Here is a 26510-nt window from a genome sequence, read left to right on the forward strand (position 1 = left end):
TACAAATATATGTATGTGTGTGTGTATTATGTGTGTGTGTGTGTATACAGACACACACACATATTTTCTTTATCCACTCATCTGTCAATGGACATTTAAGTTATTTCCACCTCTTGGCTATTATGAATAATGCTACAGTGAATATGAGAGTGCAAATGCAGGCCCACCTCATTTTATTATGCTTCACAGATATAGCATTTTTTACAAATTGAAGATTTATGGCAACCCTGCATTGAGCAAGTCTACTGGCACCATTTTTCCAACAGCATTTGCTCACTTCATGTTTCTGTGTCACATTTGGAAATTCCTGAAATACTTCAAACTTTTTCATTTTTATATGTGTTATGGTGATTTGTGATCAGTGATCTTTGATGTTATCATTGTAATTGTTTTGGGGCACCATGAATTGAACTCATATAAGACAATGAACTTGATAAAGGTGTGTGTTCTGACTGCTCCATCTACCAGCCATTCCCCCAACTCTCTCCCTTTCCTTGGGCCTCCCTATTCCTTGAGGAACAATATTGAAGTTAGGCCAATTAATAACCTTACACTGGCCTCTAAGTGTTCAAGTGACAAGATTTTCATGTCTCCCACTTTAAATCAAAAGCTAGAAATTATTGAACTCAGTGAGGAAGGCATGTTGAAAGCTGAGCTAGGCCAAAAGCTTAGCCTCCTGCAACAGTTAGCCAAGCTGTGAATGCAAAGGAAAAGTTCTGAAGGGAATTTTTTTTCTTGAAGCAAATTAAAAGTGCTACTTCAGTAAACACATTAACAATAATAAAGTGAAACAGCCTCATGGCTGACATAAAGTTTCAGTTGTCCAGATAGAAGATCAAACCAGCCACCACATTCCCTTAAGCCAAAACCTAATCCAGAGCAAGGTCCCAGCGCCCTTCAATTCTATGAGGGCTTAGAAATGAGAAAAGTATAGAAGAAAAATTAGCAGAGGTTGGTTCCTGAGGTTTAAGGAAAGAAGCCATCTCCATAACATAAAAGTGTAGGGTGAAACAGCAAGTGTTGATGTAGGAGCTGCGGTAAGTTATCCAGAAAATCTAGCTAAAGTAATTAATGACTACACAAAACAACAGATTTTCTCATGTAAATGTAAACGAAACTGCCTTATGTTGAAGGAAGACCCCATCTAGGACTTTCATAGCTAGAGAGGAGAAATCCATGACTGGTTTCAAAGCTTCAAAGGGCAGGCTGATTCTCTTGTTAGGGACTGATGTAGCGGGTAACTTTATGTTGAAGTCAGTGCTTATTTACCATTCTGAAAATCCTAGGGCCCTCAGGAATTATGCGAAATCTATTGTACCTCTGCTCTATAAGTAGAACAACTAAGCCTAGATGACAGCACATCTGTTTATGAACCTAGTTTACTGGATATTTTAAGTCTATTATGAACACCTACTTGCTTAGAAAAAAAGATTCCTTTCAAAGTATTATTGCTTATTGACAATGCGCCTGGTCACCCGAGTTCTGATAGAGATGTACAATGCTATGAATATTGTTTTTGTGCCTGCTAACACAACATCCATTCCATTGATCAAGGAGTTACTGTGAATTTGAAGTCTTATTACTTAAGAAATACACTTGTAAGGCTGTAGCTGCCACAGATAGGGATTCTTCTGATGGGTCTGGACAAAGTAAATTGAAAACCTTCTGGAAAGGATTCACCATTCTAGATGCCATTAAGAACATTTGTGATTCATGGGAAGAGGTCAAAATATCAACATTAACAGGAATTTGGAAGAAGTTGGCTCCAACCCTCATGGAGGACTTTGAGGGGTTCCAGACTTCAGTGGAGGAAGTAACTCAGATGTGATGGAAATAGCAAGAGAATTGGAATTAGAAGTGGAGCCTGAAGATGGGACTGAAATGCTATAATCTTATGACAAAACTTTAATGGATGAGGTGTTGCTTCTTAAAGCTGAGCAAAGAAAGTGGTTTCTTGAGATGGACTCTGATGAAGATGCTATAAAGATTATTGAAATAACCAAAAAGGACTGAGAATATTACATAAAGTTAGTTGATAAAGCAGTGGCAAGATTTGAGAGGATGGACTCCAATTTTGACAGAAGTTGTACTGTGGGTAAAATACTATCAAATTGCATCACATGGAACAGAAAAATCATTTGTGAAAGGAAGAGTCAATCAATGTGGAAAACTTCATTGTTGTCTTATTTTAAGAAGTTGTCAAATAAACTTAGTCAAGGAGGTAAAAGATCTCTTCTCTGAAAAGAACAAAACACGATGAAAGAAACTGAAGATGACACAAACGGAAAGATGTTCATGGATGGGGCTAACAAATATTCTTAAAATGTCCATATTAGCCCCATTCCGTGGGTTGCCTCTTAGTTTTGTTGACTGATACCTTTGCTGTGCAGAAGCTTTTTATCTTGGTGAAGTCCCAAAAGTCATTTTCGCTTTTGTTTCCCTTGCCTTTGGAGACGTGTCTTGAAAGAAGTTGCTGCGGCCGATGAGGTTACTGCCTATGTTCTACTCTAGGATTTTGATGGATTCCTGTCTCACATGGAGGTTTTTCATCCATTTCGAGTTTATCTTTGTGTACAGTGTAAGAGAATGGCCCAATTTCATTCTTCTGTATGTAGCTGTCCAATTTTCCCAGCACCATTTATTGAAGAAACTGTCTTTTCCATTGGATGTTTTTTCCTGATTTGTTGAAGATTAGGTGACCATAGAGTTGAGGGTTCATATCGGGCTCCCTATTCTGTTTCATTGATCTATGTGTCTGCCAGGCAACGTGATGCCCCCAGCTTTGTTTTTCTTTTTCAACATTTCCTTGGCAATTCAGGATCTTTTCTGGTTCCATACAAATTTTAGGATTGTTTGTTCCAGCTCTTTGAAAAATGCCATTGGTATTTTGGGCTGGGATGGCATTGAAAGTATAGATTGCTCTGGGCACCATAGACATTATAACAATGTTTATTCTTCCAATCCATGAACATGCAATGTTTTTCCATCTTTTTGTGTCTTCCTCAATTTCTTTTATAAGTGTTCTATAGTTTCTAGAGTATAGACCCTTTACCTCTTTGGTTAGGTTTATTCCTAGGTATCTTATCGTTTTTGGTGCTATTGTAAATGGAATTGATTCCTTAATTCTCTTTCTATAGTTACATTGTTAGTGTATAGAAAAGCAACTGATTTCTGTGCATTGATTTTGTATCTTGCCACACTGTATGAGTTCTAGTAATTTGGGGGTGGAGTCTTTTGGGTTTTCCACATAGAGTATCATGTCATCTGCGAAGAGAGAGAGAGTTTGACTTCTTCTTTGCCAATTTGAAGGCTTTTTATTTCTTTTTGTTGTCGATTGCTGATGCTAGGACTTCTGGTACTATGACGAACAACAGTGGTGAGTGTGGGCATCCCTGCTGTGTTCTTGACCTTAAAAGAAAAGCTCTCAGCTTTTCCCCGTTGAGAATGATATTCTCTGTGGGCTTTTCATAGATGGTTTTTATGAAATTGAGGAACGTTCCCTCTTATCCCTACACTCTGAAGAGTTTTAATCAGGAAAGGATGCTGTATTTGTCAAATGCTTTTTCTGCATATATTGAGAGGATCATATGGCTCTTATCTCTTCTCTTATTACTGTGTTCTATCACATTGACTGATTTGTGAATGTTGAGCCACCTTGCATCCCAGGAATAAATCCCACCTCGTCGTGACAGATAATCCTCTTAACGTACTGTTGGATCCTATTGGCTAGGATCTTGTTGAGAATTTTGGCATCCATCTTCATCAGGGATATTGGTCTGTAATTCTCCTTTTTGATGGGGTCTTTGCCTGGTTTTGGGATCAAGGTAATGCTGGCCTCATAGAACGAGTTTGGAAGTTTCCCTTTTGTTTCTATTTTTTGAAACAGATTCAGTAGAATAGGTATTATTTCTTCTTTAAATGTTGGTAGAATTCCCCTGGGAAGCCATCTGGACCTTGACTCTTGTATTTTGGGAGGTTTTTGATCACTGCTTTGATTTCATTACTGGTTATTGGTCTGTTTGGATTGTCAATTTCTTCCTGTTTCAATCTTGGTAGTTTATAGGTTTCCAGGAAGGCATCCATTTCTTCCAGGTTGCATAATTTATTGGCATATGGTTGTTGATAATAATTTCTAATGATTGTTTCTATTTCCTTGGTGTTAGTCGTGATCTCTTCCCTTTCATTCATAATTTTATTAATTTGGGTCCTTTCTCTTTTCTTTTGGATAAGTCTGGCTAGTGGGTTTATCGATCTTATTAATTCTTTCAAAGAACCAGCTTCTAGTTTTGTTGATCTGCTCTACTGTATTTCTGGTTTTTAATTCATTGATCTCTGCTCTAATCTTAATTACTTCTCTTCTTCTGCTTGGCTTAGGCTTTATTTGTTGTTCTTTCTCCAGTTCTATAAGGTGTAAAGTTAGCTTGTGTAGTTGGGATTTTTCTATTTTTTTGAGTGAGGCATGGATGGCTATGTACCTCCCCCTTAGGACCGCCTTTGCAGTATCCCATAGGTTTTGGACCTATGTGTGTATCCAAGATCTATAAAGAACTTCTCAAACCCAACACCCAAAAAACAAATAATCCAGCCAAGAAATGGGCAGAAGACATGAACAGACACTTCTTCAAAGAAGACATATGAATGGCTAACAGACACATGAAAAAATGTTCAACATCATTAGTCATCGGGGAGATTCAAATCAAAACCACATTGAGATACCACCTTACACCAGTTAGAGTAGCAAAAATTAACAAGGCAGGAAACAACAAATGTTGGAGAGGATGTGGAGAAAAGGGAACCCTCTTACACTGTTGGTGGGAATGCAAGTTGGTACAGCCACTTTGGAAAACAGTGTGGAGGTCCCTCAAAAAGTTAAAAATAGAGCTACCCTATGACCCAGCAATTGCACTACTAGGTATTTACCCCAAAGATACAGATGTAGTGATAAGAAGGGGCACATGCACCTCAATGTCATAGCAGCAATGTCCACAATAGCCAAACTGTGGAAGGAGCCGAGACACCCTTCAACAGATGAATGGATAAAGAAGATATGGTTCATATATACAATGGAATATTACTCAGCCATCAGAAAGGATGAATACCCACCATTTTCATCAACGTGGATGGAACTGAAGGGTATTATGCTAAGTGAAATAAGTCAAGCAGAGAAAGACAATTATCATATGGTTTCACTTATATGTGGACGATAAGGAATAGCATGGAGGACATTACGAGAAGGAAGGGAAAAATGAAGGGGTAGAAATCAGAGGCAGAGGTGAACCATGAGAGACTCTGGGCTCTGGGAAACAAACTGAGGGTTTCAGAGGGGAGGGGAGTGGGGGGATTGGTTAGCCCAGTGATGGGTATTTACAGAGGGCACTGAATGCAAGGAGCACTGGGTGTTTTGCACAAACAATGAATCATGGAGCACTACATAGGGAACTGATGAAGTACTATATGGTGACTAACATGACATAATAAAAAAAAGTCCATATTACTCAAAGCAATCTACAGATTTAATGCAATTCCTAGCAAAATATCAATAGCATTTTCCACAAAACTAGAACAAATAATCCTAAAATATGTATGGAATCACGCACATACACAAAAACCCAAATAGCCAAAGCAATCTTCAAAAAGAAGAACAAAACTGAAGGTATCACAATCCCAGATTTCAGGATATACTGCCAAGTTGTAGTAGTCAGAGCAGTATGGAATTGGGGCAAAAACAGATACATAGATCAATGGAACAGAAGAGAGAGCCCAGAAATAAACCCACAACTTCATGGTCAATTAATCTTCAACAGAAGAGGCAAGAATATGCAATGGAAAAAGAAAGTCTCTCCAACAAATGGTGTTGGGAAAACTGGACAGCTACATGCAAAAGAATAAAACGGGATGACATTTTTACACCATATTAAAAAATAAACTCAAAGTGGATTAAAGACCTAAATGTGAGACCTGAAACCATTAAAATCCTAGAGTATTACACAAGCAGTAACCTCTTTGACATCAGGCACAGCAACTTCTTTCTAGATATGTTCCTGAGGTAAGGGAAGCAAAAGCAAAAATAAACTATTGGGACTATTTCAAACTTAAAAGCTTCTGCACAGAAAAGGAAACACTCAACAAAACTAAAAGACAAGCTACTGAATGGGAGAAGATATTCGCAAAGGACTTATCTGATAAAGGGTTAGTATCCAAAATATACAAAAAACTGATAGAACTCAACATATATGGAGTATATAGAACAGAGCAGAGGATCATAGGGACAGGGAGGGAAAACTGAATGGGAAAAAAATCAGAGAGGGAGACAAACCATGAGAGACTCTTGAATCTGGGAAACAAACTGAGGGTTGCAGAAAGGGAGGCGGGTGGGGGGATGGGGTAACTGGGTGATGGGCACGAGATGTGATGAGCACTGGATGTTATATGCAAGTAATGAATAGTTGAACATTACTTTAAATACTAATGATGTATTATATGTTGGCTAATTGAATTTAAAAAAAAACAACTCAACACCCAAAACAAATAATCCAATTAAAAAATGGGCAGTAGGCATGAACAGACAGTTCTCCAAAGAAGACATCCAGATGGCCAACATATGAAAAGAAAAGATGCTCCACATCACTAATCATTACGGAAATGCAGATCAAAACCAAAATGAGGTATCACCTTACGTCTGTAAGACTGGCTAAAACAAAAAACAAATAACAAGTGTTGGTGCAGATTTGAGAAAAAGGAACTCTAGTGCATTGTTGGTGGGAATGCAAACTGGTGCAGCCACTGTGGAAAACAGTCTGAAGGTCCTCAAAAAATTAAAAATAAAATTACCTTATTATCCAGTAATTCCTCTACTGGATATTTACCCAAAAAATATGAAAACACTAAAAACAAACAAACAAACAAACAAACAAACCCAGATACATGCACCCTCATGTTTATTGCAGCATTATTTGTAATAACCAAATTATGGAAGCAGTCCAAGTGTCCAAAGACAGACAGATGAATGGATAAAGATGTGGTATATCTTATTCTTAGATTTGTTGACTTGTGATCTAACATGTGATCTATACTGGAGAATGTTCCATGTGTGCCTGAGAAAAATGTGTATTTTGCTGCTGATACATGGAATATTTTCTACACATGTGTTCGGTCCATTTGGTCTGCAGTATTGTTTAAAGCATCTGTTTCCCTAATTAGTTTTCTTTCTGGATGTCTATCCATTATTCACATTTGGGTATTGAAATCCCCTACCTTTATTGGGTGGCTGTCTTCTTTTCCTTTCAATTCTTTCAATGTTTGCTTCTTACTCTTGGGTGTCCTGATGGGTGCCTATGTATTTATGATTGCTGTATCTTTCTGGAAAATTGGAAATTGTCCTTTTATCTCTTCTGAGTTTTTCACTTTAAGACTATATAGTCTTACAGAAGTATGGCCACTCTGCTCTCTTTGGGTTATTATTTGCATGGAAAAATCTTTTTTCAATTCTTTCACCTTCATCTTATGTGTGCCCTTAAATCTAAAGTGAGTCTCTTGAGTCTATTTGAGTAGACAGTATATAGTTGGATCTTGTTTTTTGTGTGTCTTTTTATTGTGGAGTTTAACCCACTTACATTTACAGTAATTATTGGTAGAGAAGGGCTTACTATTGCCATTTTGTTAATTATTTTCTGTCTTGTAGTTACCTGGGCCCTCATTCTATCTCTGCCGTCTTCCCTTGTGCTGCTGATTGTTTTGTAGTAACATGCTTTGATTCCTTTCTCATTTTCTTCTGTGTATCTTTGATAGGTATTTTCTTTATGGTTACCAGTGGGCTTACATATAACATAGTTATAATAATCCATTTTAAGCTAACAATAACTTTAATTGCAAACAAATATGCCATCCTTTTACTTATCTCCCCAACGTTTTATTTTATTGATGTCACAAAATACATTTTTTTATGCGTGGAGCCCAATGTGTGGCTTGAACTCATGACCCTGAGATTAAGAGTTGGACGCTTCACTGACTGAGCCACCCAGGTGCCACATAAAATACCTATTTTTATATTAGGTATTCATTAGTATATTTTAATAGTTACAGTTATTATTATACTTTTATATAGAAATATACAAGTTGTTACCAGATAATTTCTATACTATAATTAATTCTATGTTAGAATTTAAATGATTTACAGGCTCCTTGTTACAGTAATACAACATTCTGCATTACCAGGAAGATTTACACAGTTGACCTTTGAACAACATGGGGATTAGGGGTGCTAATGTACAGTCGAAAATCCAAATACAACTTTCAATTCCGCCAAAACTTAACTACTAAGAGCCTTCTGTTGACTGGAAGACTTATGATAACATAAACAGTTGATAAACACATATTTTGTATGTTATATGTATTGTATACTATATTCTTACAATGAAGTAAGATAGAGAGAAGAAAATGTCATTAAGAAAATCATAAGGAAAAGAAAATACATTCACGGTACCACAAAATCCACATATAAGTGTACGCATGTAGTTCAAACCCACGTTGTTCAAGGATCAATTGGACTTTCATATGCTTTTGTACTGTTTAGCATCTTTTTGTTCCCACTTGAAGGACTCACTTTAGAATTTCTTCATTTAAAAATTTTTTAAAAGATTTTTTTTTAAGTAAGCTTCTGCACAGCAAAGGAAACAGTCAAAAAAACTAAGAGGCAGCCCACGGAATGGGAGAAGATATGTGCATATGACACTACAGATAAAAGGCTGGTATCCAAGATCTATAAAGAACTCAAACTTAATACATGAAAAACAAATAATCAAATAAAAAATGGGCAGAAGATATGAAAGGACACTTTCCCAATGAAGACACACAAATGGCTAACAGACACATGAAAAAATGTTCAAAATCATTAGCCATCAGGGAATTCAAATCAAAACCACATTGAGATACCACCATATGCCAGTTAGAATGGCAAAAATGGACAAGGCAGGAAACAACAAATGTTGGAGAGGATGTGGAGAAAGGGGAACCCTCTTACACTGTTGGTGGGAATGTAAGTTGGTATAGCCACTTTGGAAAACAGTGTGGAGGTCCCTCAAAAAGTGAAAAATTGAGCTACCCTATGACCCAGCAATTGCACTACTGGGTATTTACCCCAAAGATACAGACGTAGTGAAGAGAAGGGCCATATGCACCCCAATGTTCATAGCAGCATTGTCCACAATAGCTAAATTGTGGAAGGAGCCAAGATGCCCTTCAACAGATGAATGGATAAAGATGTGGTCCATATATACAATGGAATATTACTCAGCCATCAGAAAGAATGACTAGCCAACATTTGCAGCAACATGGACGGAACTGGAGGATATTATGCTAAGTGAAATAAGTCAAGCAGAGAAAGACAATTATCATATGGCTTCACTCATTTATGGAACATAAGAAATAGCAGGGAGATGGGTAAGAGAAGGAAGGGAAGAATGAATGGGGGGATAAACAGAAGGGGGAATGAACCACGAGAGACTATGGACTCTGGGAAACAAACTAAGGGCTTCAGAGGGGAGGAGGGTGGGGGATTGGGATAGGCCAGTGATGGGTATTAAGGAGGGCACATATTGCATGGACCACTGGGTGTTATACGCAAACAATGAATCATGGAACACTACATCAAAAACTAATGATGTACTATATGGTGACTAACATAACATAATAAAAAATTAAAAAAAAATTTTTAAGTAAACTCTACACTGAACATGGGGCTCAAACTCACAACCCAAGATCAAAACTTGTCATGCTCTACAGACTAAGCCGGCCAGGAACCCCTCACTTTAGAATTTCTTGTAAGGCAGGTCTAGTGGTGATGCAATCCCTTAGGTTTTGTTTACTTCTTCATTTCTGAAGGATAGTTTTACTGAGTATAGTTTTCTTGGTTGGTGTTTTTTTCTTTTAGTATTTTGAATATATCATTCCATCCCTTTTGGCCTACAGGGTTTCTTTTTTTTTTTTTTTTTTTAAAGATTTTATTTATTTATTTGACAGAGATAGAGACAGCCAGCGAGAGAGGGAACACAAGCAGGGGGAGTGGGAGAGGAAGAAGCAGGCTCATAGCGGAGGAGCCTGATGTGGGGCTCGATCCCATAACACCGGGATCACGCCCTGAGCCGAAGGCAGGCGCTTAACCGCTGTGCCACCCAGGCGCCCCTGGCCTACAGGGTTTCTGGTGAGAAATCACTGATTTTATGAGGGTTCCCTTATACATGACAAGACACTCTCTTCTTGCTTTTTTCAAAATCCTCTCCGTCTCTTTTGACAAGTTGATTATGTTTCTCTGTATGGATTTCTTTGGGTTCATTATAGTTGAAGTTTGTGGGACTTCTTGAATCTGGATACCCATTTCCTTCCCCAGACTGGGAAATTTTTAGCTATTATTTCTTTAAATAAGCTTTCTGCCCCATTCTCTCTCCTTTTGGGAGTACCATAATGTGTATATTGGTCTATCTGATGGTACTGCATACATCCCTTAGGCTTTCTTCATTCTTTTTCATTCTTTTTCCTTTTTGTTCCTGTGACTGCATGATTTCGGATGACTTGTCTTTGAGTTCACCCATGCTTTCTTCTATTTGATCAAGCCTGCTCTTGAACTCCCATACCTAATTTTTCAGTCCCATCATTGTATTCTTCAGCTCTAAAACTTGTTTTTAAAAGACATTTCTCTTTTGGGGCACCTGGGTGTCTCAGTCATTAAGTGTCTGCCTTCGGCTCAGGGTGTGATCCCAGGGTCCTGGGATCGAGCCCTGCATCAGGCTCCCTGCTCGGTGGGAAGCCTGCTACTCCCTCTCACACTCCCCTTGCTTGTGTTCCCTCTCTTGCTGGCTGTCTCTCTCTGTCAAATAAATAAATAAAATCTTTAAAAAAAATTTCTCTCTATTTTCATTTTGTTTATTCATTGCTTTCTTGAGCTCATTGAACACTTATGATAATTGTTTTGAATTTTTTTGTCAGTTAATTCATATACCTGTTTCTTTAAGATTGGTTTCTGGAGATTTATCTTGTTCCTTTGTATGGGCCATGTTTCCCTGTTTCTTTGTGTATCTTATATCTTTGTGTTGGGATCGGCACATTTGAAAAAAAAAGGTAACTCTTCTAGACTTTACATCCTGGCTTTGTAAAAAGGACCAATCACCTTAGCTAGGAAATCTGGGGTCTTCTGAAACCTTTTTGTGGGTGATGTCACTTCTCTGGGCCTGTGTGTACAATTTCTCAATTAGAGAGTTTTATTGGTTTCTTTTAGTTTCTTTTCAGAACATCATAATCTCTTGCTCCCTCTGGTGTCTGTTTGCAACATTGTAAGTTCTCTGGTTCTACAGCAGCAAGCTGCCCTGCTCTCTCTTGTTATCAGGGGCTGCTAGGCATCCAAAGTATGCCAGCTCTCTGTCAGTGCCCTGAGTCAGGTGAGACAGGTATAAGACCCTTGGGCAGCCTTTCAAAAAGCCACAATGCCAGACTCACACTCTATTCCTCTCTCCCTCCTAAAGGAGAACCCATGAACTGGGGTATTGTCTGCCAGTGGTGAGCTGTACTGGCTTGGGGGAGGGGGTGAACACAAGTAAAATGAAACAGTTCTTACTCATTTCAATGTGGCTATTCTTGGCTTTGAGATTTCCTGAGGGTACTGCAACATCTTAACTGTCTTCTGGAATTATCATAATGGTATTTTGGTCCATATACTGTTAAGTTGGTGTCTCTGTGGGGCAATGAGGGCTGGGACTTCCTGTTCTGCCATCTTGCTCTTTTTGCTGGTGTTTTTATTGCCTTCCAGTGTGCATGTCTGGTTTCCTCAAGGAGACATTCTGAAGTTAGAGACTCACTGTTCTGTGCACTGGAAAGATTAAGGCACAGAAAAGATGCTTAACCATGCTTCTAGAATGACAGAAGTAATCTGCTTTAACATATTTAAAAACTCTCATGCTTCTTGGAAAATAATACATCCATGTGAGACTTCATCCTAGATCATGCCTATATAAGTGCACCAATTTTACAGGGCTCCAGATATATTCCCCAAGAGCTTACCCCAAAAATCTTGAATCTCTATTGCAAGGTATACTTTACAGTGCCACCTGTGCTAATTTATCTTTTGTAAAAATCATAACTCAGAATTGTAGAATTTCCACCCTTCCTCAGGGCATATTGAAATCCAATTTCTTCCCCAAACCTCTCTAATGCCCCAAGTTAGAATTCATTCATTAAATATTTAAGGAGCACCTCTTACGTGCCAGGTAGTCTTCTAGGTTGCTTAGGTTCTGTAGCTCTCACGATGTGACAGAACTTCTCACAGCTTTTCTCAGTATTTATGTGTGCAAGTTCTTCTTTTCTTAACTGTGGGCTTCTAGAGCAAAGGAACTGTGTCCAATTTACCTCTGTAACTCTGGCATCTGTACAGTGCTTTGCACGTAATTGATATGAAACAGAAGAGTGCTAAAAGAAAGTCTAAGCAGCTAGACCAGAAAAAAAATTCTTCTAAACCATCTCAGTTTGCTAAAGAACCAGAGAAGTTGAAGTGCCTCATTATTAGGTATCTTATAAATCCCACCAGATCTCAATTAGTTAGCTTCTTTGATGCTTCCTTCTCATCCTTCTGGAAACTGTGTTGATGACTATTTTCTATCCATTACTTACAGAGTACTGCAAATTAGTGGTCCATATTTCAGTTACATGGATATCAAACCAGTTATCAAGAAAAATGGAAATGTATTCAAGTGATTTCAAGATACATAAAAGTCACCATCCCTAGCCATCTCTACCCTCTGTCTGCCCAAATTAGGAAACACAATCTCTTCTCCCAAGTGTCACAAAGTCAGCCACAACAGTATTAGAATTGACAGCTAGAGAATAAGCAGCCTAAAAGGAACTGTAAAAACCAGGAAGTGCCACGTATAAGGAAAGGAGGAATAAAATGTGTTTGGCAAACAAATGTCCCAGGATTTCACTTCTGAACTGAGCAAAAAAAAAAAACCAAAAAAAAAAACAAAAAAAAAAAAAAAACCCCAAACACCACACAGAATGTGCTGAAATCTATTTGTTGGGAGATTAAAAGCTATTCTGAGTATTAAGAAACCATGAGGTCACAAGCAAGGAAATATTACTTAAAGGAAACTCGGGCTTTCAAAGTAGAGGGAGAGGATCGAGCTACTTACAAGCTTCTGGCACATGGTAGGCACTTAGTAAATGATAGCTATTGTGAAGAGCTAAGGTCTAGCTCAAATGTCCCTCCGTTGTGATGTCTCAAGCTATAAAATGCCTTCCTCTGTGCTCCCACTGTAGTCTGTATAGGCCGCCATCACACTGTTTACTATCTGTTCCCACTCCTACAATGGGATTTCCCAGATGGTGGGGATTATATCCCATGCTTCTCTGGAAGTGGAAATAGTAATAAGCACTTAATTATTTTTTAACAGTATTTTTAAAAAGATTTTATTTATTTATTTGAGAAAGCGAGAGAGCGAGAGCTAGAGAGAGAGCACTCGCATGAGCAGGGAGGAAGGGCAGAGGGAGAAGCAGACTCCCTGCTGAGCAGGGAGCCTGATTCAGGGCTTGATCCTGGGACTCCAAGATTATGCCCTGAGCTGAAGGCAGATGCCTAACTGACTGAGCCACCCAGGCACCCCAGTAAGCACTTAATTATTAAGTGAATGAGTAATAAACTACCTCATATGATATCTCTCAATAAGTTTTGAACAGAAAAGACTGAAAAGCTAGGATAGAAGATCCTGTCTATAAATCTTCTTACTCATCCCTTCACATTTCAAAGGCCATCTTTTTTGTTACCTGTCCTGTTCAAAGTATATTAATGTCTCTTCTTCCATTACCAATATAGAATAAGTTTCATAGAATATATTCTTCCAGATGATGCAGCATGGAACACAGTGTTTTTTTTTTTAATTTTTCACATCTTATTTTAAAATAATTTAAACTAAGAGATATGTTTCAAAAATCATAGAGTTCTCTTCACCCAGTACCCCCTACTGTTAATAAATTACAAAACCATACTATAATTATTGAAAGCAGGAAATTAACATTGAGTCAATAAAATTCACTATTCTGTAGACTTATATGAATTTCCCAGTTTTTCCACTAATGTTCTTTTCCTTATGTAGGATCTCACATTTCATTTACTTGTCAGTACCTCCTCCAACCTGTGACAGTTCTCCACTCTTTGTCTTTCATTACTTGACACTTTTGTAAAGTAGCAGTTATTGTGTGGAATGTCTCTCAATTTGGGTTTGAGAGACCTAGGTTTGACTCTCAGCTCTGTGACTTTCTACCTCTGTAGTCTTGGGCAAGCCAACTTCTCTGGGACTCATTTCCTTGTTGGTAAAATGGGATAATAATACTGACTTTATGTTTAAAAAAATTAAATGAGGCAATATATATTAAAACATCTGGAATATAAGGCCATATAACAAATGCTAAGTCTTTTCTCCTTGTCCCTGCCTTTCAACTATTTTGAGTAGAATTTTGTGCAAAAATGTCTTACCCATATTTTATAGATAAAACCAAATACAATTTAGCCCTCAAGGATGACTCAGTGTCATGATAAATAGCCACTGCTGTACTGTGTCAACAGTTCTAGGTCTGTGTATTTGTTTTCTCTCACTGTTGACCCCTCCCATCATCAGTATGCCTGCCTGGAAAGGCCTCCTCATTCCCTTTCTGATTCTCAGCTTGAGACATGTGGGGATCCACTTCTCTTTTATATTCATCAATGATACACTAAATCTGCTAAGTGTCAGGCACTGTGTTAGGATCCTGGAGAGGGTGGTAAGTTACTTCCTATCCCTGTTGATTTTATGGCTAACGGGGAAACAGACGAGTAAACAGTTAATTCAATGTGATCAATTCTATGAATGACTTGATGCCTAGGAGCACACACAAAAAATTCCCAACCTGGACTTGGGGAGAGTCAGGTTAGGGAAGGTTTCATGACAAAGATGCCATTATGTTTCAGTTAAGGTCTGCAGAATGTACAGAAATTAACCAGATAGAGGAGGAAAGAGAGTAAAAGGCATGTTGTTTAGAAACAGGTATTAGAACTATGCGCTGAGTAAAAGTAAATCGGTTCTGAAAAATAAATCTCCTCTGTTGTAAACGTGCAGCTTGAGAGAGATTTTGTGCCAATACCTCAGGGGCTCAGAAACTTCACCAGGAAACTTCTGGCCCTAGGATTGTGTTCTGGAGGCTGTGGTTGACAGACCTGAACCACTGGATATTATACTGAGCTCACCTCTTTCAACATCTGTGAACTGAAGTAAAATTTCAGGCTACAATTGGCTGCTTGTTCCCATTTCAAAAGTATAACAGGTTTGCCCCTTTTTGACATAGGAGTTTCTTGCTTCAAAAAAATAGAAATCAAGGGCCATCAAAAAGTCCTTTATAAACTACCCTTTTAATGGAGTTGGCAAGAGAGGTTTTGAGGCTTTCCCAAGCTTTCTTCCCTTCTACAGCACTCATTTCTGTGGGCTCAGATTTGGCGTGGAGTCCAACTGACTCCAAAGCCCCAGTCCAACCATGTAAATCTATGAACTTGGCAAGTGTTACAAGTATATTATCTGTTAAATATTGGAACTTAGGAGAATCCAATATGAGATTTTCAAATTAAAAGGTTTCTTTGCCAGTCCCTAATTTACTCTCCCCATCATCTTCACTTTTCTTCATCTGGAGGGTAAATAAGCTGAATTCTTTTAGTTTTCTCCACAGGGAATATTTTCCAAACCTTAACTGCTTCTAACTCAAAGCAGTAATATTACATACCGTCAACTGGTGTATCAGGAGGTCCATTAAGAAGGTAATCTTGTTACTAAACAGAACATCGGTGCAATTTTCTGAACAGTTACTGCAGGTGAGGTTGTAAACGTTGATTGCATTGCAGAGAGACCTAATAGAAGGAGAGAAACACCATTTGTAAAACTTGAGTAGCTCTTCTCTATACAATTTAAAATACATGAAATGAATGGTGCAAAAGCAACAGGCACAGGATGGAAATCACTCTGAAAGCAAAAAAAGCCTAATATTAGGTACAAGGCCCAACAGCTAGATATAAAAGCTTGTAATTTTTTATCCAAAATCGGGTGTTTGTTAGTATCTAATACTTGTCTCTTACTAATTTCTTAGTTACATAGCAGATAATGGAAATGTATTTAATAGTCTATCTGATAATGTCTTTTATAATTTAAATTTGCTTAGTTAAGATATAGTGCAATATTGGTTTCTGCAGAATTCAGCGACTCATTACTTATATACAACACCCAGTGCTCATCACAAGTGCCCTCTTCTTAAAAAAATTTTTCAATAGCTTTTATTCATCTATTTGAGAGAGACAGAGATAGTGACAGAGATAGTGAGAGAGAGCACGAGCAGTGAGGCGAGGGAGAAGCAGGCTCCCCACTGAGCAGAAGCCCGACTTGAGGGTCGATCCTAGGACTCTGAGATCATGACCTGAGCTGAAGGCAGATGCTTAACCAACTGAGCCACCCAGGCACACCAACTATTTTTTTTTTAATATTTATTTGAGAGAGAGCGAGAGAGAGAGAGAGCATGCACATGAGGTGGGAAGAGGGACAGAGGAGAGGAGGAGAGAGAATTTCCAGCAGACTCCCAGCTGAGGGAGGAGCCTGACGTGCGGACCGATCCCATGACCCTAGGATCATGACCCTACCTGAAATCAAGAGTCAGGTGCTCAACAGACTGAGCCACCCAGGCGCCCCACAGCAAGTGCCCTCTTTAACACCCATTACCCATCGAGCTCATCCCCCCCCACCTCCATCCATCAATCCTCAGTTTGTTCTCTATCGTTAAGAGTCTCTTATGGTTTGTTTCCCTCTCTCCTTCCCCCCACCCATATGTTCATATGTTTTCTTTCTTAAATTCCACATATGAATGAGATTATATGGTATTTGTCTTTCTCTGACTCATTTCACTTAGCATAATATACTCTAGCTCCATCCATGTTGTTGCAAATGGCAAGATTTCATTCTTTTTGATGGTTGTATAATCCTGTGTCACCCACACACACACCCACCATATCCTCTATATCCATTGTCTTAATAACCTAAGATTAGGTACCTATCACCCAGGAACTCTGGGACCTAGAACTTTGAATAATACATGAAACAAAGGTCTGTCAAAACACCTCTTTCCAGATCTCTTGGCCTCAGATAAAGGCAGATGAAGGAAGAAGGGAGAGGAGAAACTAGAGGCTTTCCCTCTGTGATAAGAACTGCAGAGTTCTGGGACAGAGTACCCGGCTTGCTTGGAAACTGCATGGACATGGATTCAGAGTGCCTTAACACAGGAAAACCTAGAAGAGTACAACAGTGTAAGGTCAAACTTATCAAAGAAATGTTTTCCTCTTAGGGGATAAAACAAATTTATATGCCATCATTCAAAGAAACTTTTGGAGCCACAAATTCAATGGGCACTCTTCTGGGTACTCTGAAGACTATGTTTAAATAGTCTTTGCCTGAGTGATCGATGTGGATTCTGGCCTGTCTAAATAAATTTCCTGCTTAAGTCCTATGTACAAATGTTTTGATGTAGTCTATTAGAACCAATCCTGTAGGACAATGATCCTACAGGACCAGAAGCATCAATATCACCTGGGAATTTCTTAGAAATGCGAATTCTCAGGCACCATCCCAGACCCGCTAAATAGAAACTCTGCAGGTAGAGTCCAGCAATGTGTGCTTTAACAAATTCTGTGGGTAATTCAGATGCACCTTCAAGTCAGAGACCCACTGCTCTAGAAAAGAGGCTCTACAGTTTGAGCATTGGAATCCCCTATAGATCTTTAAAAATACATACTTGCCTGAGTTCCTCCCCTGGAGATGCCAATTGGGTGAGTTCCAGACATCTGCATGTTTCAAAACAAAGTTAAGAACTACAGGCTGAAGAACCACTATGTGGTTCATCTAACAAATTCATCCAACAAATATCTAAGTGCCTATGATTTTTCATGCATGGCTAGGTGAACAAAACAGCCAAGCTCTCTGTCCTCATGTAGCAGAGAGACAGTGAGAGAGCCCCTGTTGTACTTGTGATTTTCTGTTTGTCCGATTAGTTGGACCTTGCTTCATATAATTGATAGGTTCCTAAACCCTGGGCATAAGAGTATAATGGTTAAGAGCAGCGACACTAGAATAAGATACATCTAGGTTAGAATCCCAGTTCTGCCATTTGAGATTTTAGGAAGCTACATCTTAGTATTAGTAAATTAACATCTTAGTATTAATAAATTAGTAAATTAACATCTTATTATCCAGTTTCTCACCTATAAAACTAGGATAAAAATACACAGACTTCACATAGGCATCATGAAGATTAAATGAGACAATACATGTAAAGTACTCAGGAAAGTGCCTGGCACATGGTTAAAAAGAAGTGCTAGGCTTTATTTGGGTTACTAATCTTATTATTTTTGTTATGAATAAAGCACAAATGAAATGTTAATAAATTAAATCAAATTAAAGCATACTATAAAAGCTATTATATCCAGGATCATGAAACACATTGTTTCCTAAATGTCTTCATGGTACACTGGCATGAATGATGAAAGGACTCTAGGCTGCAGGGCACCAGGAGGAGGCTAAACTTTGTCTAGCTTCACTCAATCCCTGAGGACTGTACAGAAAAACCTTGGCTCATTTATGATACATTATTTACAGGCTCTACTTAGCAAGTACTTCATAAATGCAAATCAGCACCATTTCATTTATCAGATAATATATCTAGATGTTGCAAAATAGTGCTTTTCTTTTTAATTAAAAATAACTTGTATTCATGATAAAATTTTTTTATTAATTTTATTTTTAAAAAAATAGGTTCCACACTCAACATGGGGCTTGAACTCATGAATATTCTCCATGACATCCAATATTCTGTAATAATAGTCTTCAGTTTTTTTTTTTTTAAGCAGCAGAAGGCTTTCTTACTCAGAAGATTAAAAGCTTACAAAATCTTGGGGGGAGGAGTTAAGATGGCGGAGAAGTAGGGGCCCCTTTATCAGCCATTCCCCTGAGTTGAGTTGGACAGGTACCAGATCAGCCTGAACATCCATGGAATCAGCATGAGATGCAGGAAGATACATCTGGATCTCTACAAATGAACATCTCCAGCGATAATATTGAGGTACGAAGCAGGGAGCCATGAAACCACGCACAGATCTCAGAAGATAAAAGGAAGGGGGAGGGAGCCGCCCCGTTTGGGCGCCGGGAAGCAGTAGCCACCTGCTCAGGGGAGCGGGCGGACTCGTGGACCGGCACCCGCTAGAAAACAGACTGGGACCATGAGAGCACGCCACCAGACTGAAACGGAGCTCTGGTGTGCTCAATGGAACCAGACTGAGACCGGGAGCTCCGGGAGCATGTGGGGGCGGCTGGCGGTCTTAGAAACACAAAGGACAGAGCTGTGCCAGCCCTGGAACTGAGGGCTGGGATGCCGGGTGTGGGGCGCACATCCCGGGACGCTGCAGGGTTGAGCAGCACCAACAGTAACAGAGTTAAAGTGGCCAGAACATCAGTGGAGAACGGTCCGCGATCCCTGTGTTCTGAGGCAGAGGCTGAGATTCGGCTATAAACAGGGTTGCCTCCGTATCGGAGCGGCAGGCCCCTCCCCCAGAAGGCAGGCTGAAAAATCAAGAAGCCCACATCCCTAAGATCCCTATAAAACAAGTGCGCACTCCCTGGATCCCCAATAATTTGGGCTCTGGACAACCCCGCAACCTCTCCTCATCAGAATGACGAGGAGAAATCCCCCCCAGCAAAGAAAAGACAATGAGTCTGTGACCTCTGCCACAGAACTAATGGATATGGATATAACCAAATTATCAGAAATGGAATTCAGAGTAACAATGGTCAAGATGATGTGCAGACTTGAAAAAAGAATTAACGAAAATGTTAATGAGAACATAGAGTCTCTAAGGGCGGAAATGAGAGTGAATCTGGCAGAAATTAAAAATTCCATGAGCCAAAAGCAGTCAAAACTAGAGGCTCTGATGGCCAGGGTGAATGAGGCAGAAGAACATATCAGCGAATTGGAGGATGGGTTAGTAGAAGACAAAGCTAAAATAGAATCTGGGCTCAAAAAAAATCACCACAGGAATGTAGGTTACGGGAGATTACTGAGTCAATGAAACGTTCCAATGTCAGAATCATTGGCACCCTGAGGGGGTGGAGAAAAACAGAGGTCTAGAAGAGATATTTGAACAAATTGTAGCTGAAAACTTCCCTAATCTAGCAAAGGAAACAAGCATTCGTGTCCAAGAGGCAGAGAGGACCCCTCCCAAGCTCAACCACGACAAACCTACACCATGTCACGTCATAGTGCATTTTGCAAATATTAGATCCAAGGATACAATATTGAAAGCGGCCAGGGCAAAGAAATTTCTCACGTACCAAGGCAAAGGTATCAGTATTACGTCAGACCTGTCTACACAGACCTGCAAAGAAAAAGGGTTGGGGAGGCATTTTTAAAGCTCTTTCAGAGAAAAACATGCAGCCAAGGATCCTCTATCCAGCAAGGCTGTCATTCAGAACTGATTGAGAGATGAAGACCTTCCAGAATCGCCAGTCATTGACCAATTTCGTAACCACGAAACCAGCCCTACAGGAGATATTAAGGGGGGTTCTATAAAAGTAAAAAGGCCCCAAGAGTGATACAGAACAGAAAGTCACAATCTATAGAAACAAAGACTTTACTGGCAACATGGCATCATTAAAATCATATCTCTCAATAATCAGTCTCAATGTAAATGGTCTAAATGCTCCCATAAAACGCCAGAGGGTTGCAGATTGGATAAAAAGACATGACCCATCCATTTGCTGCCTATAAGAGACTCATTTTGAACCTAAAGATACATTCAGACTGAAAGTAAAGGGATGGAATGCCATCGTTCATGCCAATGGACCTTAAAAAAAAGCTGGGGTAGCAATTCTCATATCAGACAGATTGGATTTTAAACTAAAGACTATAGTTAGAGACACAGAAGGGCACTATATTATTCTTAAAGGATTTATCCAACAAATGGATATGACATAAATATCTATGCCCCCACCAGGGGAGCAGCAAGATACACAAGCCAACTCTTAACCAGAATAAAGAGACATATAGATAAAAATACATTAATAGTAGGGGACCTCAACACTCCACTATCAGCAATAGACAGAGCACTGGAGCAGAAAACCAACATAGAAACAAGAGCTTTGAATGCCATACTCGACGAGTTGGACCTCATAGATATATATAGAACACTACACACCAGAACCAAAGAATACTCATTCTATTCTAATGCCCATGGAACATTCTCAAGAATAGACCATGTTCTGGGACACAAAACAGGTCTCAACCGATACCAAAAGATTGAAATTATCCCCTGCATATTCTCAGACCACAACGCTCTGAAATTGGAACTCAACCACAAGGAAAAATTTGGAAGAAACTCAAACACTTGCAGACTAAGAACCATCCTGCTCAGGAATGACTCGATAAACCAGGAAATCAAAAATCAAATTAAACAATTTATGGAGACCAATGAGAATGAAAATACAACAGTCCAAAACCTATGGGATACTGCAAAGGCAGTCCTAAGGGGGAAATACATAGCCATCCAAGCCTCACTCAAAAGAATAGAAAAATCTAAAATGCAGTTTTTATATTCTCACCTCAAGAAGCTGGAACAGCAACAGAGGGACAGGCCTAATCCACGCACGAGGAAGCAGTTGACCAAAATTAGAGCTGAAATCAATCAAGCAGAAACCAGAAGTACAGTAGAGCAGATCAACAGGACTAGAAGCTGGTTCTTTGAGAGAATCAATAAAATTGACAGACCACTGGCAAGACTTATCCAAAAGAAAAGAGAAAGGACCCAGATTATTAAAATTATGAATGAAAAAGGAGAGGTCACGACGAACACCATTGAAATTGGAAGGATTATTAGAAATTTTTATCAACAGCTATATGCCAATAAACTAAGCAATCTGGAAGAGATGGAATCCTTCCTGGAAACCTATAAACTACCAAGATTGAAACCGGAAGAAATTGATTCCTTAAACAGGCCAATTAATTATGAAGAAATTGAGTCAGTGATAAACAACCTTCCAAATAACAAAACTCCAGGCCCGGACGGTTTTCCTGGGGAATTCTACCAAACATTCAAAGAAGAAATAATACCTATTCTCCTAAAGCTATTTCAAAAAATAGAAACAGAAGGAAAGCTACCAAACTCATTCTATGAGGCCAATATTACCTTGATCCCCAAACCAGGCAAAGACCCCATCAAAAAGGAGAATTACAGACCGATTTCCCTAATGAATATGGACGCCAAAATCCTCAACAAGATACTTGCTAATAGAATCCAACAGTACATTAAAAGGATTATCCATCACGATCAAGTGGGATTCATACCTGGGATGCAAGCGTGGTTCAATATTCGCAAATCAATCAGCGTGATACATCATATCAACAAGAAAAGACTCAGGAACCATATGATCCTCTCAATCGATGCCGAAAAAGCATTTGACAAAATACAGCATCCTTTCCTGATTAAAACCCTTCAGAGTGTAGGAATAGAAGGTACATTTCTCAATCTCATAAAAGCCATCTATGAAAAGCCTACTGCAAATATTATTCTCAATGGGGAAAAGCTGGAAGCCTTTCCCTTAAGATCAGGAACTCGACAAGGATGCCCACTCTCGCCACTATTATTCAACATAGTACTAGAAGTCCTTGCAACAGCAATCAGACGACAAAAAGGGATCAAAGGTATTCAAATTGGCAAAGAAGAAGTCAAAATGTCTCTCTTTGCAGATGACATGATACTCTATATGGAAAACCCAAAAGAAGCCACTCCCAAACTATTAGAAGTTATAGAGCAATTCAGTAACGTGGCGGGATACAAAATCAATGCTCAGAAATCAGTTGCATTTCTATACACGAATAACGAGACCGAAGAAAGAGAAATTAGGGAATCCATCCCATTTACAATAGCACCAAAAACCATACGTTACCTTGGAATTAACTTAACCAGAGACGTAAAGGACCTATATTCTAGAAACTATAAATCACTCTTGAAAGACATTGAGGAAGACATAAAAAGATGGAAAGATATTCCATGCTCATGGATCGGAAGAATTAACATAGTTAAAATGTCCATGCTACCCAGAGCAATCTACACTTTCAATGCTATCCCGATCAAAATACCAAGGACATTTTTCAAAGAACTGGAACAAACAGTCCTTAAATTTGTATGGAAACAGAAAAGGCCCCGAATCTCCAAGGAACTGTTGAAAAGGAAAAACAAAGCTGGGGGCATCACAATGCCGGATTTCGAGCTGTACTACAAAGCTGTGATCACAAAGACAGCATGGTACTGGCACAAAAACAGACACATAGACCAATGGAACAGAATAGAGAGCCCAGAAATGGACCCTCGGCTCTTTGGGCAACTAATATTTGATAAAGCAGGAAAAAACATCCGGTGGGAAAAAGACAGTCTCTTCAATAAATGGTGCTGGGAAAATTGGACAGCTACATGCAAAAGAATGAAACTTGACCACTCTCTCACACCATACACAAAAATAAACTCCAAATGGATGAAAGACCTCGATGTGAGACAGGAATCCATCAAAATTCTAGAGGAGAACATAGGCAGCAACCTCTACGACATCGGCCAAAGCAACCTTTTTCATGACACATCCCCAAAGGCAAGAGAAACAAAAGATAAAATGAATTTATGGGACTTCATCAAGATTAAAAGTTTCTGCACATCCAAGGAAACAGTCAGAAAAACTAAGAGGCAGCCCACGGAATGGGAGAAGATATTTGCAAATGACACTACAGATAAAGGACTGGTATCCAAGATCTACAAAGAACTTCTCAAACTCAATACACGAGAAACAAATAAACAAATCAAAAAATGGGCAGAAGATATGAACAGACACTTTTCCAATGAAGACATACAAATGGCTAACAGACACATGAAAAAATGTTCAAAATCATTAGCCATCAAGGAAATTCAAATCAAAACCACACTGAGATACCACCTTACGCCAGTTAGAATGGCAAAAATAGACAAGGCAAGAAACAACAATTGCTGGAGAGGATGTGGAGAAAGGGGATCCCTCCTACATTGTTGGTGGGAATGCAAGTTGGTACAGCCACTCTGGAAAACAGTGTGGAGGTCCCTTAAAAAGTTAAAAATTGAGCTACCCTATGATCCAGCCATTGCACTACTGGGTATTTACCCCAAAGATACAGACGTAGTGAAGAGAAGGGCCATATGCACCCCAATGTTCATAGCAGCATTGTCCACAATAGCTAAATCGTGGAAGGAACCGAGATGCCCTTCAACAGATGACTGGATTAAGAAGTTGTGGTCCATATATACAATGGAATATTACTCAGCTATCAGAAAGAACGAGGTCTCAACATGTGCTGCAACATGGATGGCACTGGAGGAGATAATGCTAAGTGAAATAAGTCAAGCAGAGAAAGACAATTATCATATGATTTCTCTCATCTATGGACCATAAGAACTAGGAAGATCGGTAGGGGAAGAAAGAGATAAAGAAAGGGGGGTAATCAGAAAGGGGAATGAAGCATGAGAGACTATGGACTCTGAGAAACAAACTGAGGGCTTCAGAGGGGAGGGGGTCGGGGAATGGGATAGACAGGTGATGGGTACTAAGGATGGCACGTATTGCATGGTGCACTGGGTGTTATATGCAACTAATGAATCATCAAACTTTACATCAGAGCCCAGGGATGTACTGTATGGTGACTAACATAATATAATAAAAAAACATTAAAAAGAAAAGCTTACAAAATCTTGAGGTGCCTGGCTGGCTCAGTCAGAGGTGCATGAGACTCTTGATCTTAGGGTCATGAATTCGAGCCCCACATTGGGTGTAGAGATTACTTAACTAAAAATAAACTAAAAAAAAATCCTACAAAATCTTAGATGGTTAAACCACAGAACTGAGAAAACCAGAATTGCTCTGACTGAAGCAGAAGTGGGGAACCCAGGCCCTGCTCTGTTCCCTCCTCTCAAAAAGCCTTGAAGGCTTCTTCAGAGACCTGAGGGTGTGTTCCCACTAAATGTAGTAAAAACTACTGAGCTTTGATGTAATTCCAATGTACCTTTGTAACTTTTTGATTAGGTATGACAACCATAGTACAACACACACAAAAAACGTATATGGTGAAAATTATCTCCCACTTTCTTATGTCCCTCAGCCACCTAGTTTCCCACCTTAGAAATCACCGTGGTTACTAGCTTCATATCCTTCCAGGCATAATCTATTCACACTGAAGAGTTTTTTTTCCCCCTGTACACATATTATACAAAATTTGGAGGTTGAACTGAGTCAAGGCCATCTTCCTGTGGCTCTTGGCTCTGGTTGGTATTAAACAAGATTTGGAAATATGAGGCTTTCCTGCAGCAGCATTCTAGGTTTCATTTTCCAGCTTCTGGGGGTCAAGCAGCAGTGGGATTGCGCTACTTTATTTGATTTCCTAATCTCTGATCTGTGCCCGTTCTGTGGTTTCCTGGGTGTGAGAGACAACTGCGTATAGCATTAAGTTATTTCCTTCCCAACTTGTGTTGGCCTCAGAGGGAGCAGAGCCCCCAGTGGATATGTTTGGTATACATTTGGTATTGTTCTGGAGTCAACCCAGAGGTCTATAATAGCTTCCAACAATTTTGTAAGCATCTAATATTTTAAATTCCTTTTCTGATTACAATACTTACACTGACAAATACTGCATGATTTTAAAAGGATGAAAAGTGTTATGCTAAGGATATAACATTTTTCCCCCAATCAATCCCTTACCATTTTTGTGTTCAACTTTCAATGTTATAAATAGTGCTGATTTAATAGTCTTTTAGTTACAAGCCACAGGGAGAAAGCTCTGGTTGACTTAAACAGAAAGGAAATTAATTGATAGGCTATTGTGTATATTTTAAGATTTAGAAAACACAGGCACAGAAGTTACACAGCCAGGACCAATACCCAAATCACACATTACTAAATAGATCTGATGATAAAACCAGCAGGCACCATATGCCACAGCTTGAACTTACACTGTGACTTTGGACGCCAGATGCATCTTTCTCCAATTGTCAAAAGAACAGACTCTGGGATCTCCTTACTTCTTTATCAGCTTCAGAGTAGAAGCCTGAAATAGGTGTACCGGGTTGTGAAGCTTAGGTCTCATGCCTATAGCCTAGACACAATGAAAACTGGGAAGCAATTCTCAGGTTCTACAGTGGGAGGGCTACCTTATATACATGGGAACTCAGCAAACATAGGATGTGCTCAATGGCATATTTTGTGCTCGTAACAGCTGTACCAAAAATATCATTCTGGTTCCTTGGGATAAATTTCCAGTAATGACAATTTGGGTAAAAGGATATGAACATTTTTAAGATTTCTGATAGACAACTGCCAAATTCAAATTGCTCTGCGGGAAAAAAAAATATTTTA

At 39.2% G+C, this 26510-nt stretch overlaps 1 protein-coding gene across 5 annotated transcripts in view; it reads right to left on the bottom strand.

Moving 5' to 3' along the window:
• SCAPER (S-phase cyclin A associated protein in the ER) overlaps positions 1–26510 on the bottom strand; it is a 527655-nt gene that overhangs the window by 116559 nt on the left and 384586 nt on the right. For all 5 annotated transcript variants that reach the window (XM_040642943.1, XM_040642940.1, XM_040642941.1 and 2 more), the window contains one exon: positions 15787–15910. In XM_040642943.1, the coding sequence (XP_040498877.1) occupies positions 15787–15910 (124 nt within the window). The remainder of the gene's footprint in view (positions 1–15786; positions 15911–26510) is intronic.

Source organism: Ursus maritimus, unplaced genomic scaffold (assembly GCF_017311325.1).
Source record: "Ursus maritimus isolate PB19 unplaced genomic scaffold, ASM1731132v1 scaffold_27, whole genome shotgun sequence".
Taxonomy (NCBI): Eukaryota; Metazoa; Chordata; class Mammalia; order Carnivora; family Ursidae; genus Ursus; species Ursus maritimus.